Source organism: Malaclemys terrapin, chromosome 1, assembly GCF_027887155.1.
Source record: "Malaclemys terrapin pileata isolate rMalTer1 chromosome 1, rMalTer1.hap1, whole genome shotgun sequence".
Lineage (NCBI taxonomy): Eukaryota > Metazoa > Chordata > Testudines > Emydidae > Malaclemys > Malaclemys terrapin.
In genome coordinates, this window is record NC_071505.1 from 73251896 (window position 1) to 73267199 (window position 15304).

The 15304-nt window shown below is 38.7% G+C and overlaps 1 protein-coding gene across 2 annotated transcripts in view; it reads left to right on the forward strand.

Annotated features, from left to right (window-relative positions):
- ACSS3 (acyl-CoA synthetase short chain family member 3) overlaps positions 1-15304 on the forward strand; it is a 122118-nt gene that overhangs the window by 54353 nt on the left and 52461 nt on the right. For both annotated transcript variants that reach the window (XM_054027343.1, XM_054027352.1), the window contains one exon: positions 7367-7470. In XM_054027343.1, coding sequence (XP_053883318.1) covers positions 7367-7470 — 104 coding nt within the window. The remainder of the gene's footprint in view (positions 1-7366; positions 7471-15304) is intronic.

Sequence of the window (15304 nt, forward strand, 5' to 3'; positions counted from 1 at the left end):
CATAGCTCTGATCCTATTAGAATCCTTTGCATCAATTTATGGGAGTTCTTGTGAAGTCTCTTGCAGTGAGCTGAGGATGTAATGACTGACATGTTCCCTGTGGCCCTTTCGGTACAGCCCTGCTGTGCATTTTAAGTGGTGTGGAGATCATGCATGGGTCCTCTGCACCAAGGGAAAATTCATCCAGAGAGAAGAAAACCACTACCAACAAAAGTCGTAGAATTAGATTTAAAAAAAAAACCCAAAGTATGCAAACTTATAATTTAATAATTTGTCTTTTACATGTTCAAATTATACCCGTCCATAGTCTCTAGATACATTTAGAAAGAATTAATAAAAACTCCATAATATATCCACCAACTTATGTTAGTAAATGCAAACTAAATCCCCAGCCAACCCCTTCAGACAACAGTTTGGAGACAAAGGCAGAGATCTTGCTAGGGGCACCACTCTCCCTTGTCAGGTAAAACTGGAGTACAAATTCCGGAGTGGATGGCTCTCCACTGAAAATACTCTTTCATGTGTTACACCCTAAATGGTGAAACTTAAAAAACTGTCAGGTCAAACACCTGGGCTTTCAGAAAATGGTATGAATAGAGAGGAATGTTTTCTTTTGTACTTAGGAACAGTGCCAAAAAAGTACATTATGTATTAGTCTTCCAAGATTGGATCCTAAATGCACTGATCTAAAGCTTTATGTAGCTTAATTCTTCTTCAGTGCATTTTGGATTGAAGCTTAATTACATTGATTTATAATGTCAGGAATCCAGGTTTCAGAGACAACGGTTTAGGACATGTTCACTTAACACAGAGGTCACAAGATATTTTGCAAATCAAGTTCAAGGATCAGGACTGCAATAATAAATGCATTGGCATATTGTAACCATTACGGTTTAGGTGCAATTAAAAATATAAAATTGTTCATACCAGGACTTTTTTCATATGTATACATATATAGTGTTCTGCATCACTTACACACTTTTGATTTACTCTTCAGTAGGAGAAAATAATTCCATATTTCTTTTGCTTTAGTCTATTTAGCTGTGACACTCTTAGTACCTTTCCCAGACATGAAGAAGAGCTGTAGCTGTAAATCTTGTCTTTCTCACCAACAAAAGTTGGTCCAGTCAAAGATATCTCACTCACCTTGTCCCTCTAACTTTAGGCAAGTCTTTTTAAAGTTTTCTCTGTACATTTATGTCCCCATCTGTAAAATGGGGATACTTATATGACACTTAAGAGCTTGTCCTCACTGCATGGTTAGCTCAAGCTATAATTTGAGTTTTGCCCCTAACCTGACTCCCGTGCACACACACATACAAGTTTCTAGCTGAAGCTACATGGTGTTTTAAGTTCAAACTATCTGGCCCATTCAGGGAAGGATGCAAGAGGTTGGGTGGGGATGCTTGAGGCTCCAGTTATGCAGCAGTTAGAGTTAATAACAAATCATCAGCTGCTAACTGAATCACTCTGTGCTGCTAACCAAGTCTGTCTGTTTTAGTTTGAGTGTGGTCATTCTCATTCAGGAAGTTTTCAACCTTTTTTCATTTGTGGACCCCTAAACAATTTCAAATGGAGGTGCGGATCTCTTTGGAAATCTTAGACGTGGTCTGCAGACCCCCAGGCATCCACAGATCACAGGCTGAAAACCACTGTTCTATGGTAACAACGACCTTTCACAGACCACTTAGACAGAATCTGTGGACCCTCAGGGATCCATGGACCACATGTTGAAAACCACTACTCTAATTCAAGGTGGGCTACCTCAGGTAGACAAGCCCTTAGTTTTTTAATGTTTTCACAGTATAACTGTGAGATTTATTTTAATTCATTATAAAACCCCCAAGATGCATGGATGAAGTTCGACAGAATAAACACAGGCTGATAAATTTAGGTGCCCATGTTTAGGTTTCAGAGGTGGTGTGACTCTGCACCTCTCCTTAGCCCTTGGGTACCAAAATATAGAGTTATGTGCCTAATTATAGGTTTCCAAATTGGAAACGTTTGGTCTGTTTCTACTCTAACCCATTCATGCTGTCTTGTATTGCCTGACTCTTTTGAACAAACTTAGAAACTTCCTCATCTATCCTCCTCTGTTTGCCTGCTTCAACTTGCCACAGGTTGCTTTTTTCATGGCAGCAAAATGATATATATAAATTGGACTTAACTCTGATCCTTGTGGCAGTTGTAGTCATCATTCTCCATCTTGAACTGCTATGTAAAGTACTCTCTCAAGTCATTGTTAATTCAGAGGATGGACACTGATCCTAATTTACTGACCCCTAATTGATAATCAGTGGTCTCTTTAAAACTGCACAAATTGTTTTTGTTTGTTTTGTTTGTTTTCTCCCACCCTATTAACTTTTGGCTACTACTAGAAAATTGCCTAGCATGTAGAGCGATGCTGTGAATGGAGCCAAAGACTCATGTCCAAGGAGAGGAAATCACAGTTACAGCCAATAGTATTAATACAATTAAGATTAATTGTTCTAGTTAATACAGCTTTCGTTATTCTTTGGAATCTTGCCTCCTGAGATGTTTCCTTTTGCAAACAATTAGATTGCTCCACTGAACTGGAGTAAAAAAAATATTGAAGAATAACATCTCATTTGGTGAGCTCAGTTTAATTTGTGAAGGAATTAAGTTTCTATTATAAATCTATTGGGATGGAACATTGCTATAAGCTTCCTCACAGCAGGATCCTGCTAATGCTGCAAAGAAAGGAATACTACTATGAATCATCTCAACCCCCTTTCTCTCTTGGATTGTTATCATTGACAATAATTGGAAGTGTTGCCGCACACGAGACATTTTGTCCAGTGTGTTACAGTGAAACTCACTGAACGATGACTAATAAAGAATTATAGTGCCAAACAAACTTTGCGTTCATTAATGTATAGAATTGATTGTCAATTTTTTGTAAGGGAAATGTCTATGAAAATAGTACACTGTTTGACACAAAACCATATTCTTCAAACGTGAAGCATAATGTTCATGTGACTTTATTATGTGATTAAAATACTCTATATCAGTGGGTCAAGCATGATGAACATCACACACAGTCTCTTGCTCACTCTCTCTCTCAAAAAAAAAAAAAACAACCAACCAAAACAAACAAAAATGTTTTCAGGAGAAATGCAGAACCCTGAATTCACGTTCACCAAATTAGTGAAATATAAACAACTTTCAAATATTTTGTATGTATTTGTAATGATTATGGGCTTAGTCTTGCACACATGTATATGTGTAATTTTATTCACACAAGTATTCTATCGAGGTCAATGTGGCTGCTCATGTAGGTACAGTTATGCAGTCATTTATCTTTTATGTCTCTCTCATTGGACCCAAATTCAAAGTTTTCTGCTGCTCCTCAAAAAGGAGGGGGTGATTGATCTAAGTTACACAACTTCAGCTACATGAAGTCGATGTACTTAGACCTACTCACCGCAGTGTCTTCACTCCCGTACTCCGCTGCGAGAGGTGCAGGCGGAGTTGACAGGGGAGCGGGCGGTGGAGTACGGGAGTCGATGGGGGAGCGCTTGGGGGTCGATTTATTGCGTCTAGATTAGATGCAATAAATCGACCCCTGCTGGATTGATCGCTGCCCGGCAATCCAGCGGGCAGTATAGACATACCCTAAGTGTCTATGGACAGATACGGGGTATAAGAACAGGCACATGAAAAGTGGTGTGTGAATTATTTGGAAATGAGAAGTGCATGTGATATAATATAACAATGGGACTATGCACGTGAGTAAAGTTACTGTGTAAGAGTTTGCATAAGATCTGTAGTCTGCTAGTATGTTCTAAGTTCTAGATCCTAAATAATATTTTGTGTTGTAGGGACCTACTTAAAAAGCACTTCAATTCACCTTCAAGACCTTACCATACTGAAGGGGGAGTGAAATGAATTTGTAGTGCTTCATGAGGGATGACAACTTGTGACAAAGCATATGATAAAACATGATGTTAAAAGCTTGTGTGGGTTTAATACATGGTTATAGTACTATTTAATTTAATAATAATAATAATAATTAATATAAATGCAAATAGCACCTATTGCTACTGCCAAAAGGTGCATCTGTTTCTGCTGCAGTTTGCTAGAGAACATCCTCCAGATGAATAGAATTCTAACACACGTTATGATGTCAAGTACATACAGCATCAATTGAGTGTTTAATGTGCATGCAGAGTATTGTTCAGCAAAGAGGTGGCTATAATAAGTGTGCTATCTTATTGTACTATTTGGAAATCTAAATGATTTGTAAACTCTTAGATTATGGAACTTTCAACAGGGTTTCAAATGCTATATATATCGTCTCCATTGTTGTGTGCCTCTGAAATTTACAGGTTGCTTTTAAGCCAGTCTCTCTCTGTCTGTCTGTCTCTCTCCTAGGTCTCACATAATTTACAAATTTTCAAAGTATTATTTTTATTTCATATATGACTTAGAAGATTTGCTTTAAGATTATTCATGCACATTGGTTGTAGTTCTGGGAAGGGGGTTAGCTTCAGTAGTTGCTAGAAATCCCATTTTGAAATTACTGGTTCAGCTAAGGTTAGGAAACTATTGAAAATCAACCTTAAATTGGAACACTGTTTACAACTTCAACTATAGAGAGACTACTGGTCTTTCCATAAAACAACTTAATTTCTGTGTAATTGGTTTCTTATTGTCTCTGATACTTTTTCCCCACTCGTTTTTGGTATCTTCCCGTCATTTCTTGACTTCTTTTCCTGTTTACACAGGGTCAGAAGTGCCCACGCTTCTTGCCATTCCTTGCAGTCCATGGTACAGGTTTGTAGGCTTGGAGGTCCAGGCCTTTTCTCTTGACAAAGTCTTTCCAACATATTCTCAGTCTTCCTTTCTTGCTGTTCGCTTCCTCCCATGTTTTCTTTGCTTGTCGTCTTTCTCCCATTCTTATCACATGTCAAGCTCACCTCAAACGTGCCAGCTTATCGGTCACTGAGAGTCCCAAGTTAATCTTCCTCCTGCTTTCTTCCCTGTACACTCTGTCTACCCTCTGCATGCTAGCCATTTTCCTCAGTATATTATTGTCTACTACTTATTTCCTTTTCTTCCATCTCTGTAAGACCCACCATTTCCAAACCATACAGCAGGTGGGACAACCATGCAGCAAACACTGTTCCTTTCAGTTAGTTACTTAGTTGCCCATCCCACAGTACTTCTGTCACCTTTTTCACATTAGTTTCTTGTTTTCACTTTTCCAGTTCTTTCTCTGAAGGCACTAAATGTACTTCCCAAGTACACATTCTTTCTTCTGATTCAGTTTTCTCCTAAAACATCAGTCAACCTCTTTTCTTCCACCTTCCCTACTTGCATAACTTCAGTGTTCTTTGTGTTTTTCTCAGGATTAGTGAGTAGTGCGTAGCAGTTAAAACCTACATTTATCATTCTTTCAAATTTCTGTCTCATTACAAATATTATATTTATAGTACTCCTTCCCTTCTTAAAGCCATGTTGCTCCTCTTCTATAGTTTCCTATACCTTGCATCTCAGTCTTGCTTCCAAAATTCTCTCAAGGGCTTTGAGAACCTGACTTAACAGGATGATGCCCCAATAGGTGTTTGGATAATCTGCATCATCCTTATCCTTCCAAAAAGGCACAATCAATCCCATTCTTCAGTCATCTGGTATCCTACCTTGCTCTAATAAATCACATATCTGTGAAGCCATGTTACTGCAGTATCTCCAGTGGCCTTGATCATATCAACAATTTTTATGTTCACCAATTGCTTTACCAATCTTTCTCTTATCCAGTGCTGCTTCTGCCTCCTCTGTAGAGATCAGTATCTTTTGAGACTTCCACATACTTGTTGGTGCTTGCATTTGCAGCTTTCACGTCTCATTTAACAGCCTATGAAAATATGTTTTCCATACCTCTACCATCTCCATAGAGTTACTCACCACATGATTCCCATTCTTCTCACATAAAGAATTCTTCATACTTTGTGCTTCATTGTTTCTCTATTTGGCCAGCCCCCAAACCAATTTCCTGCTACCATCTTCCTCCAGCTTTCAGTATCATTCCTCTTTTGCCACCATTCTTACCTTAGCCAACTGCCTTTTTAGCCTCAATTTTTGTTTGCATTTTTGATTCTCATGATCATGAGCTGCTTCCTCAAACTCTCTGAATTATTCATTCTTTCTTTTTAACTTCTCTTTTACATCAGACTTGCACCACCAGCTTGTTCTCTCTGAAAGCACCCCATCTTACCACTTATTCTACCACGTTACCTCTGCTGCTTTGATGAAACATTCTTTAAACTTCCTCCATTCTCCCTCCACTGACTTCATTGTTCTTGGCAAAGTATGAAAGCTTTCCTTTACTTTTTGGCAGAACTCTTTCTCTCCTCCCCACCTCCATTTACATAACCACCAATGCAATTTCTTCCTCAGCATCATCATCTTTCCTGGTTTCTCAGGCTGCGATTTTTTTTTTAGCTGTTAGTACTTTGTTGTTCTGCCACATAATCTGTCAGTATAACCTTTTTGTCTTTCACCATTTTCATATGTTCTCTTCTTATCAAAATATAGTCCACCTGGGGCATGCTTTTTCCACTGTAGCATGTCACCAGGTGGGATTCTTTTTTTTTGAACCACGTATTTGCCACTGAGAACCCATTAAACAAACAGTGCTCAACCCATTTCTTTCCTTCTGCCTTTTTTACCAAAGCTAGATTTACCCTCCATTCCATCTACTGGGCACCCTTCACCAGCATGGCAGTTTTAATCACCACTAACAAGGAGTTACTCTCAACCATGACCACTAACTCTGCCAGATCATTTCTAAAGCTCTCCGTCTCTTCCATAGTTCTACCTTGTTTAGGAGCATACGCTGACATAACACACCCAATCCTACTCTCTATCTTCAACATTCTGCCATCCATTGTTCTCCTTTATACCCTTATGAAAACCTCAGCAATCTCCGGGCTCACAATCAGAGCTCCTTTTTGGTATATTGTATTCGTTTTAAGAAGAACAGGAGTACTTGTGGCACAGCTATTGACACCGTACACAATTTCTATATTTTATCTGTTTTAAATTTAATACATTTTTATATTTAAGTTTACTCTTCTTGAATTGTTAAGCTAGTCATGGTGTCCCAAGGCCTTCACATTTCAAAAAAAGAGGCTATTTTTAAGTATTATATTAAGAAGTATACATTAATATCCATAGGAATGCAATTTCCATTCAGTAAGCTGGAACAGAAACACACTTTCCACCCTTCAACATCTTGGACATAGAACACATGTTTCTAAAGTTTATAGAGAAATACATTCCTTTTCTGTTTTACCTTTCCTTGTCAAGCATTAACATCTAAAATTTTTACCATTTTATTTAGGTTCCGAACATTATTTGTAGCTGGTGAACGCTGTGATGTGGAGACATTAGAATGGTCCAAAAAAGTCTTCAAGGTCCCAGTGTTGGATCACTGGTGGCAAACTGGTGAGCACTTTGCAATATTGTTTGAAATTCTCCCTCTCCTTCCCCCTCACCAAAGCTTTACAGACTTGATTCCTGTTTTCTGCAAAGCTATCACTACAGGTGGATCCTTCCATCCACATGACTTTCTCTTTATGTTTGCATGGGGTCCTATTTCTTTAAAGATCCACTTATGCTTTTCTGGATGGGGGCGGAAAGCAGTACATATTTATTTTAAACACACTGTTTGCTAATGTGGAAAACACAATATAGTGTTTTCTGATACCTGTGTTTAAAAGATTTAACATCATTATTATCATCACTATATTTTCCATCTGTAACTATATTATACATGTACATGTGTTATCCTCTCACACAAAACTTTGATCTATTAGAGAAGATTTTAGATTTAATTTATACACTTTCAGTCTATTTTATGTATGAAAAAATATGACACACTATAGGCTCCTCAGTTTTTGGTCATGTTCCATTTGGACCTGATCCAGCACCCATTAAATGACTACCATTGACTTCAGTGGGAGCTGGATCGAGCCCGTAGGTCACAATGGGAGAATCAAAAGCACCAGTGTATGTGTAACTGTGTGTCACAAATTCTGGTGACAGTTAGACAGCTTGGTTCTGGCCGTTAGACTGAACAGCTATTTACCATAACTCTGAATGACGTGTGTGTGTCTCTATATATATGTATACAATTATCAGAATGGGCTTCATGTGTTACATAAACTAAGCACGTTAGAAAAGCCTTATGCTTGTTTTTTTTTTTTTTGATCTCTTTGTGCCAAGAATATTCCTTTCAGTTTCTGTTCATCACTGTTTGAATATAGAATTTCACAGATCTTTGTATGAGGCAGAAAGCTTTCTGCCTGCTCCATGATGGGTGGCACATGGAATGGGCATGAGGCAGAAAAATGTGGTTTAAGGATACAGTTGCCTGGAATAGAGAAGTTTCTTTAGTTCTGATCTGATCTGATTTGATTTACCATATACAATAAAACCAGTCTAGTGGGCTTAAAGTGCAGCTTATTTGTATAAACTTTTCAATGTGAGATATTCGAAAGATAATGGTGTTGCCTGTTACTTAATCCTTGTGCCTATTAGTTGATAAAAATAAAAGTGTTACAGCATGGAGAGAGAACCTATTTTTTTTTCTTCCTGTGCAACTTTAGTAATACTGAAGGATAGATTCATAAATAAAACAATCCATTTTCATTTCTGATAGGTTTGAATAAAACTTGTGCCGTTCTATGCAGCTAGTGCACCCAGGCTTAAAGAAAAGGCTCTCTGATGTCTGAGAACAAACATTTGTCATTCTTAGCAGGAGACTGTGTTTCATATTAGTTTTTTTTTAACGTAGCGAAATCTTATGATGATCCTATGTCAGTCTGTTGTCACTTTGAAGAACATTTTATTAAGTGGATTTCCATTGTTGTGAAAGATTACTGATTCCTATACTAAGTAAGTCTTCAGTGCATTAAATCATACCCTGTGGAGATCCATTCAATTACATTTGAAAATTCTGAGCTTTGGAGCAAGACAGTTCATGCCAGATAATGCTGGATGACTGCTGTAATTTAAGCAGGTGTTAGACAGTTCGTTTGGTCCTATGAATCAGAGTACATTTTATAAAAGTATTACAGAGGTAAAGAATTTAATAGTTATGAATTATTGACAATCTGGCATAGAGAGAGAGGAAATCTCTCAGACAGGCAGGTCCCTAGCTATTTAGGGCTTCATAGGTCGATACCAACGCCTTACTCTCTACCTGCAAACCAACATGCAGCCAATGCAGATCAGAGCAAAGTCACAGATTCCAAGGCCAGAAGGAACCATTGTGATCATTTAGTCTGACTTCCTGTATGACACAGGCCAGGGAACTTCGCCAAAATAATTCTGAGTGCATATCTTTTAGAAAAATACATCCAATCTTGACTTTAAAATTCAGTGATGGAGAATCTACCATAACCCTTAGTAAATTCATCAAATGATTAATTACACTCACTATTAAAAAGGTAAGGCTTTTATTTCCAGTCTGAATTTGTCTAGCTTTAGCTTCCAGTCATTGGATTGTAATTGTACCTTTCTAATGAAGAGCCCATTATCAAATATTTGTCCCCCATGTAGGTACTTATAGACTGTAATCAAGTTACCTCTCAACCTTCGCTTTATTAAACTAAATAGATTGAGCTCTTTGATTCTGTTACTATAAGTTGTGTGTTTCTAATCCTTTAATCTTTGTTGTGGCTCTTCTCTGAACCCTCTCAAATTTATCAACATCCTTCTTGAATTGTGGGCGCCAAACTGAACACTGTATTCCAGCATCAGTCGCACCAGTGCAAAATATAGAGGTAAAATAACTTCTCTACTCCTACTCAAGATTCCCCTGTTCACACACGCCAGGATCATTTTAGTTCTTTTGGCCACAACATCACTCTAGGAGCTCATATTCAACTAATTATCCACTAAGATTCTCACATTTTTTTCAGAGTCACTACTTCCCAGGATAGAATCCCCAATCCTGTAAGTATGGTATGCTCACAGTTGCTACATTCTGCACTAACTTCAGTTTTCTAGATGATTTAAGGTGAAGTTCCATGTACAGCACATTGCTGTAGTGTAATATTAAAGTGACAATGTGATACCATAATAGCAAGGCCGCATCTGAAAGAAATATTTATGCCTTCCGGACCAGATGCAGATGAAAAAATGTTGTCCTGATTACCGCTGCTGTGCGATCATCTAACAGCACTTGGGGTTACATCAGTACCCATAGACTGCAAACTTGAGTAATAAATGATAGAGAAACACACCCTCATTTGTATGGCCAGATATAATTCTTGACATATGTTTGGGTTCTTTCCCCAGTCTTACCAATTTCACTTCCTTCTTGCCTACGCTGAGCTTCAGCCAGTTATCCATGGTGCAGCATCTATCAAATGCTAAGTAAGGCATTAGAAAGCATGGTTGTCAGTGGCATATTAAAATACCATAGTACATATCTCCTTAATCGGTCTGTATACACTTGGAGTAGAAAGAAAGAAGATGAAGCCCTGAGGAACCACTCTTTGACAGAAAAGCATTTGCCAGCAATGACCATCTGGAACCTCTTTAGGAGATAGGAATGAAGTCTTTGAACCCTAATGGAAGAAAATGGGGCAAGTCAACAGTGCTTCATGGCCGATGGTATTTATGAGAGCCGATAGATCAGACAGTATCAATATGTATCAGAGGGGTAGCTGTGTTAGTCTGTATCCACAAAAACAATGAGGAGTCCGGTGGCACCTTAAAGACTAACATATTTATTTGGGCATAAGCTTTCATTAAGGTGCCACTGGACTCCTCAGTATCAGTATGGATACTTGATCTTTATCAGCAGATCATCTAGCAAGGCATCCAGAATACTGCACAGTCTGTACCCAGATTGACAGGGGTCAGGGAGATTTTGTACGTCAAAATGCTCTGAGAATTGTTTTGCCACAGTACCCTTAACCAAAAATGGAAAATTGCAATCCTGGGAAAAATCTGGCTATTATCACCAGCACCAAGTGATGGCCTCACAACAACTTCCTTTACAGAAATCAGCAACCTGTCCTACATAGGTCATTGGCAGTCTCTACCAGCTGGGGATGCTGTTCTTCCCTGCTTGCCTTGCTCAGAAAAGAAGCACTTGGTTGCAAAGCACAGATTGTAGCACAAAATATTCCTAACGTTTCTAGTATCTCAGGGAGCATCATTGGCCTAAACTTAGCCAGAACAGGCTTAATCACTCTGCATCTGCTGAAGTGGATATTTCAGGCCAATCAATTTTCTCTTCAAAGTAACATGCAATTTCCTCGCAATGGGAGGTACTCGCTTCAGTTGGAATAACCAAAGCTGTCCATTACTTGAAACAACTCTGCTGATCAGGAGTAAGCCAATGCTAAAAAATAAACTCCTGTTTGCCTCATGCACAACAACTGCAAAAAGGCTCTAAAATTGTTATAGTGCTATTGGTCAGATCCAGCCCACTTCTGTCATTTGGTACTTTAGACATCTTTTTCTCTCACTTTATTTGTCACAGATCACCTGTAAACCATGATGACATATTAGAATGGAGCCAGGGAAGATGATATCTAGGGGTTGGGTCATTTAATCAATAATACATTTTTTGTTTTCTTTTAATTGCTTTTATAGAAAGTCTTATGACAAATTATATACACATTTTATAAAAACAAACATTAAATACATAATTTGCATATCTTAGAAGATATGATTGTATGTGTTTGGAGTAGGGGAGGTTTGAGAGACCCACCTATGGATGGGAGTAGTGCATTTGAACATTGTGTTCATCTATGTATAGAGAAGGGATAATTTTGTTTTGGTTTTATGCATATATTAGTGCAGGTGCTTGGTTTTTGCATATTTATAGAAAAATAATACTTTGCATTTAAATAGCACTTTTCATCTTCAAAGTGGTTGTTCAAACATGAGCTAATTAATTCTCATAACACCCCCGTGAGGTAGGTAAAGTGTTATCCCACTTTCACAGATGTGGAAATTGAGGAAGAGAGATGACTTGCCCCAAGCCACACAGCAAGTCATTACAGATTCAGGGTTAGAGCTCTGAAGTTCCTGTGCTCAAAGAAAAAGTTTCCTGTCATGCTTACATGTGTTTTGTTCTGTGTGTGTGAGTGAGTGATGGGTAATAGAAAAATACATTTGGGTCCCAGCATTATGTGTGTATTGGTGTTTTAAGGGAATATAATTTGCCTCTGGCAGGTTTTTCTATTTAAGCATTCCAAATAAATATCATGTAAGGTACTTTGACAAAAATATCTTTGAAGTATCCTAAATCTTTTAAAATTCAGGAATTATAATTGGTATGTCCAGTTTTCCAAGGAGGTGCCCATTTTCCTTAGCATGGATACATGAGGAAATACTGAGAATGGATTACTCCCATTAGAGCTGGAACCTGGATTTTAGTAGAGGAATATAATTGTCACTCCAAGACCTCTTCATTGCTGTAATTGAAGAGGTGATGGTTGTGAAAGTTTGCATTAGAGAGCCTCCTCTGCATTGAGCTGTTAGTTATTCAGTGCCAGTAAAACAAAGATATGAAGTGAAATTGTCCAATCATTTTTTCGGTCTTCAAAAAAAGGTAAACAAATAAGATTTCCTTCTATTTCTATTAAGTGTAGGAAGCAAGGCTCATTTGACTTGTAGATACAAGACAAGGAGGTATCTGAGATCTGACTGAGGAGATATATGAGCCATTAGCAATTATCTTTGAAAAGTCATGGAAGAGGGGAGACATTCCAGAAGACTGGAAAAGGGCAAATAGAGTGCCCATCTATAAAAAGGGAAATAAGGACAATTACAGACCAGTCAGCTTAACTTCTGTACCTGGAAAGATAATGGAGCAAATAATTAAGTAATCAATTTGCAAACATCTAGAAGATAATAAGGTGATAAATAACAGTCAGCATGGATTTGTCAAGAACAAATTGTGTCAAACCAACATGATAGCTTTCTTTGACAGGGTAACAAGCCTTGTGGGTAGGGGGGAAGCGGTAGATGTGATATATCTTGACTTTAAGGCTTTTGATACTGTCTTGCGTGACCTTCTCATCAACAAACTAGGGAAATACAACCTAGATGGAGCTATTATAAGGTGGGTGCATAACTGGTTGGAAAATTGTTCTCAGAGAATAGGTATCAGTGGTTCACAGTCATTCTGGAAGGGAATAACGAGTGGGGTCCCGCAGGGATCGGTTCTGGGTCCGATTCTGTTCAATATCTTCATCAATGATTTAGATAATGGCATAGAGAGTACACTCATAAAGTTTGTGGACAACACCAAGCTGGGAGGGGTTGCATGTGCTTTGGAGTATAGTATTAAAATTCAAAATGATCTGGACAAACTGGAGAAATGGTCTGAAGTAAATAGGATAAAATTCAATATGGACAAACGCAAAGTATTCTACTTAGGAAGGAACAATCAGTTGCACACATACAAAATGGGAAATGACCGGCTAGGAAGGAGTACTGCGGAAAGGGATCTGGGAATCATAGTGGATCACAAGCTAAATATGAGTCAACAGTGTAACGCTGTTGCAAAAAAATTAAACATCATTCTGGGATATATTAGCAGGAGTATTGTAAGCAAGACACGAGAAGTAATTCTTCCACTCTACTCCGCGCTGATTAGGCCACAACAGGAGTATTGTGTCCAGTTCTGGATGCCACATTTCAGGAAAGATGTGGACAAATTGGAGAAAGTCCAGAGAAGAGCAACAAAAATGATTAAAAGTCTAGAAAAATGATCTATGAGGGAAGATTGAAAAAAATTGGGTTTATTTAGTCTGGAGAAGAGAAGACTAAGAAGGGACATAACAACAGTTTTCAAGTACATAAATGGTTGTTGCAAGAAGGAGGGAGAAAAATTGTTGTTCTTAACCTCTGAGGATAGGGGAAGAAGCAATGGGCTTAAATTGCAGCAAGGGCGGTTTAGGTTGGACGTTAGGAAAAGCTTCCTAACTGTCAGAGTGGTTAAGCACTGGAATAAATGGCCTAGGGAGGTTGTGGAATCTCCATCATTAGGGATTTTTAAGAGCAGGTTGGACAAACACCTGTCAGGGATGGCCTACATAATACTTAGTCCTGCCTTGAGTGCTGGGGACTGGACTAGATGACCTCTCGAGGTCCTTTCCAGTTCTATGATTCTGTGATACAGTCTCTTAAAGAAATCTCTCCAACTACAAATGTGATGTCCACTCAGAGGGGTCTGCAACTTATTCACACATACACCTCTACCCCGATATGACGTGGTCCTCGGGAGCCAAAAAATCTCACCGCCTTTTGGTGAGATTGTGTTATATTGGGTATGGTCCGGTACGGTGTACCGGCAAGAGCCAGTACGGCACGCTGGATTGGACGGCTTCCCTGGCAGTGATTTAAAGGGCTCAGTGCTCCAGCCGCTGAGGGGAGCCCCGGGCCCTTTAAATCACCACCGGAGCTCCGGCAGCGAGGCTCGGGCAGGGATTTAAAGGGCCCGGGGCGCCACACGAATTCGGATATAACGCGGTAAAGCAGCGGGGCTCGGGTGGCGCTTTAAAGGGCCCGGGGCTCCCCGCTGCTTTACCGTGTTATATCCGAATTCGTGTTATATCGGGTCGCGTTCTATCGGGGTAGAGGTGTACTTTGAAAGAGAATTGTACAAATCTGCTTTTGTGGAAATAAGCTGCCATAAATGGAGTATGTAAGAGCAGTTTGAGCATTAGGTATCAAGATAGATATCGTGGTGTTTGGCACAGTATGGCTGCTCAAAAGGTGGCTGTTGTTTGTATAACATAATAAGGGCCTTGAGTACTCCTGTAGCATGAGACCAAATTCCCTGTCAGCAACCCGATAAATTCCATGGCAAAGTTTAATTTACTCTGTCATCATGAAATATTCTTCATTCCCGTCCCTGTCCTCTCAAACACAGAGAATGATTATTATAATTACTGCTGTTATTTATTATTTGTATTGAGGTAGTACCTAGGATCCCTAGTCGTAGACCAGGACCCCATTGTCCTAAGCACCATATAAATATATAACAAAGAGACTGTCCCAAAATTGCTTAGCAATCTCAGAGCTGTGGTTCATAGTTGACAATACTCATTGATACAAATATTGTTACTGACTGTTTTTGACCATGATAATTTGAGAGGATGGGTTTTTATTATGTTCTCCATTATGGCTGTCAATTAATTGCAGTTAACTCATGCGATTAACTCAAAAAATGAGTCACGATTAAAAAAATTAATCGCGATTAATCACAGTTTGCACTGTAAAACAATAAACCAATTAAATTTTATTA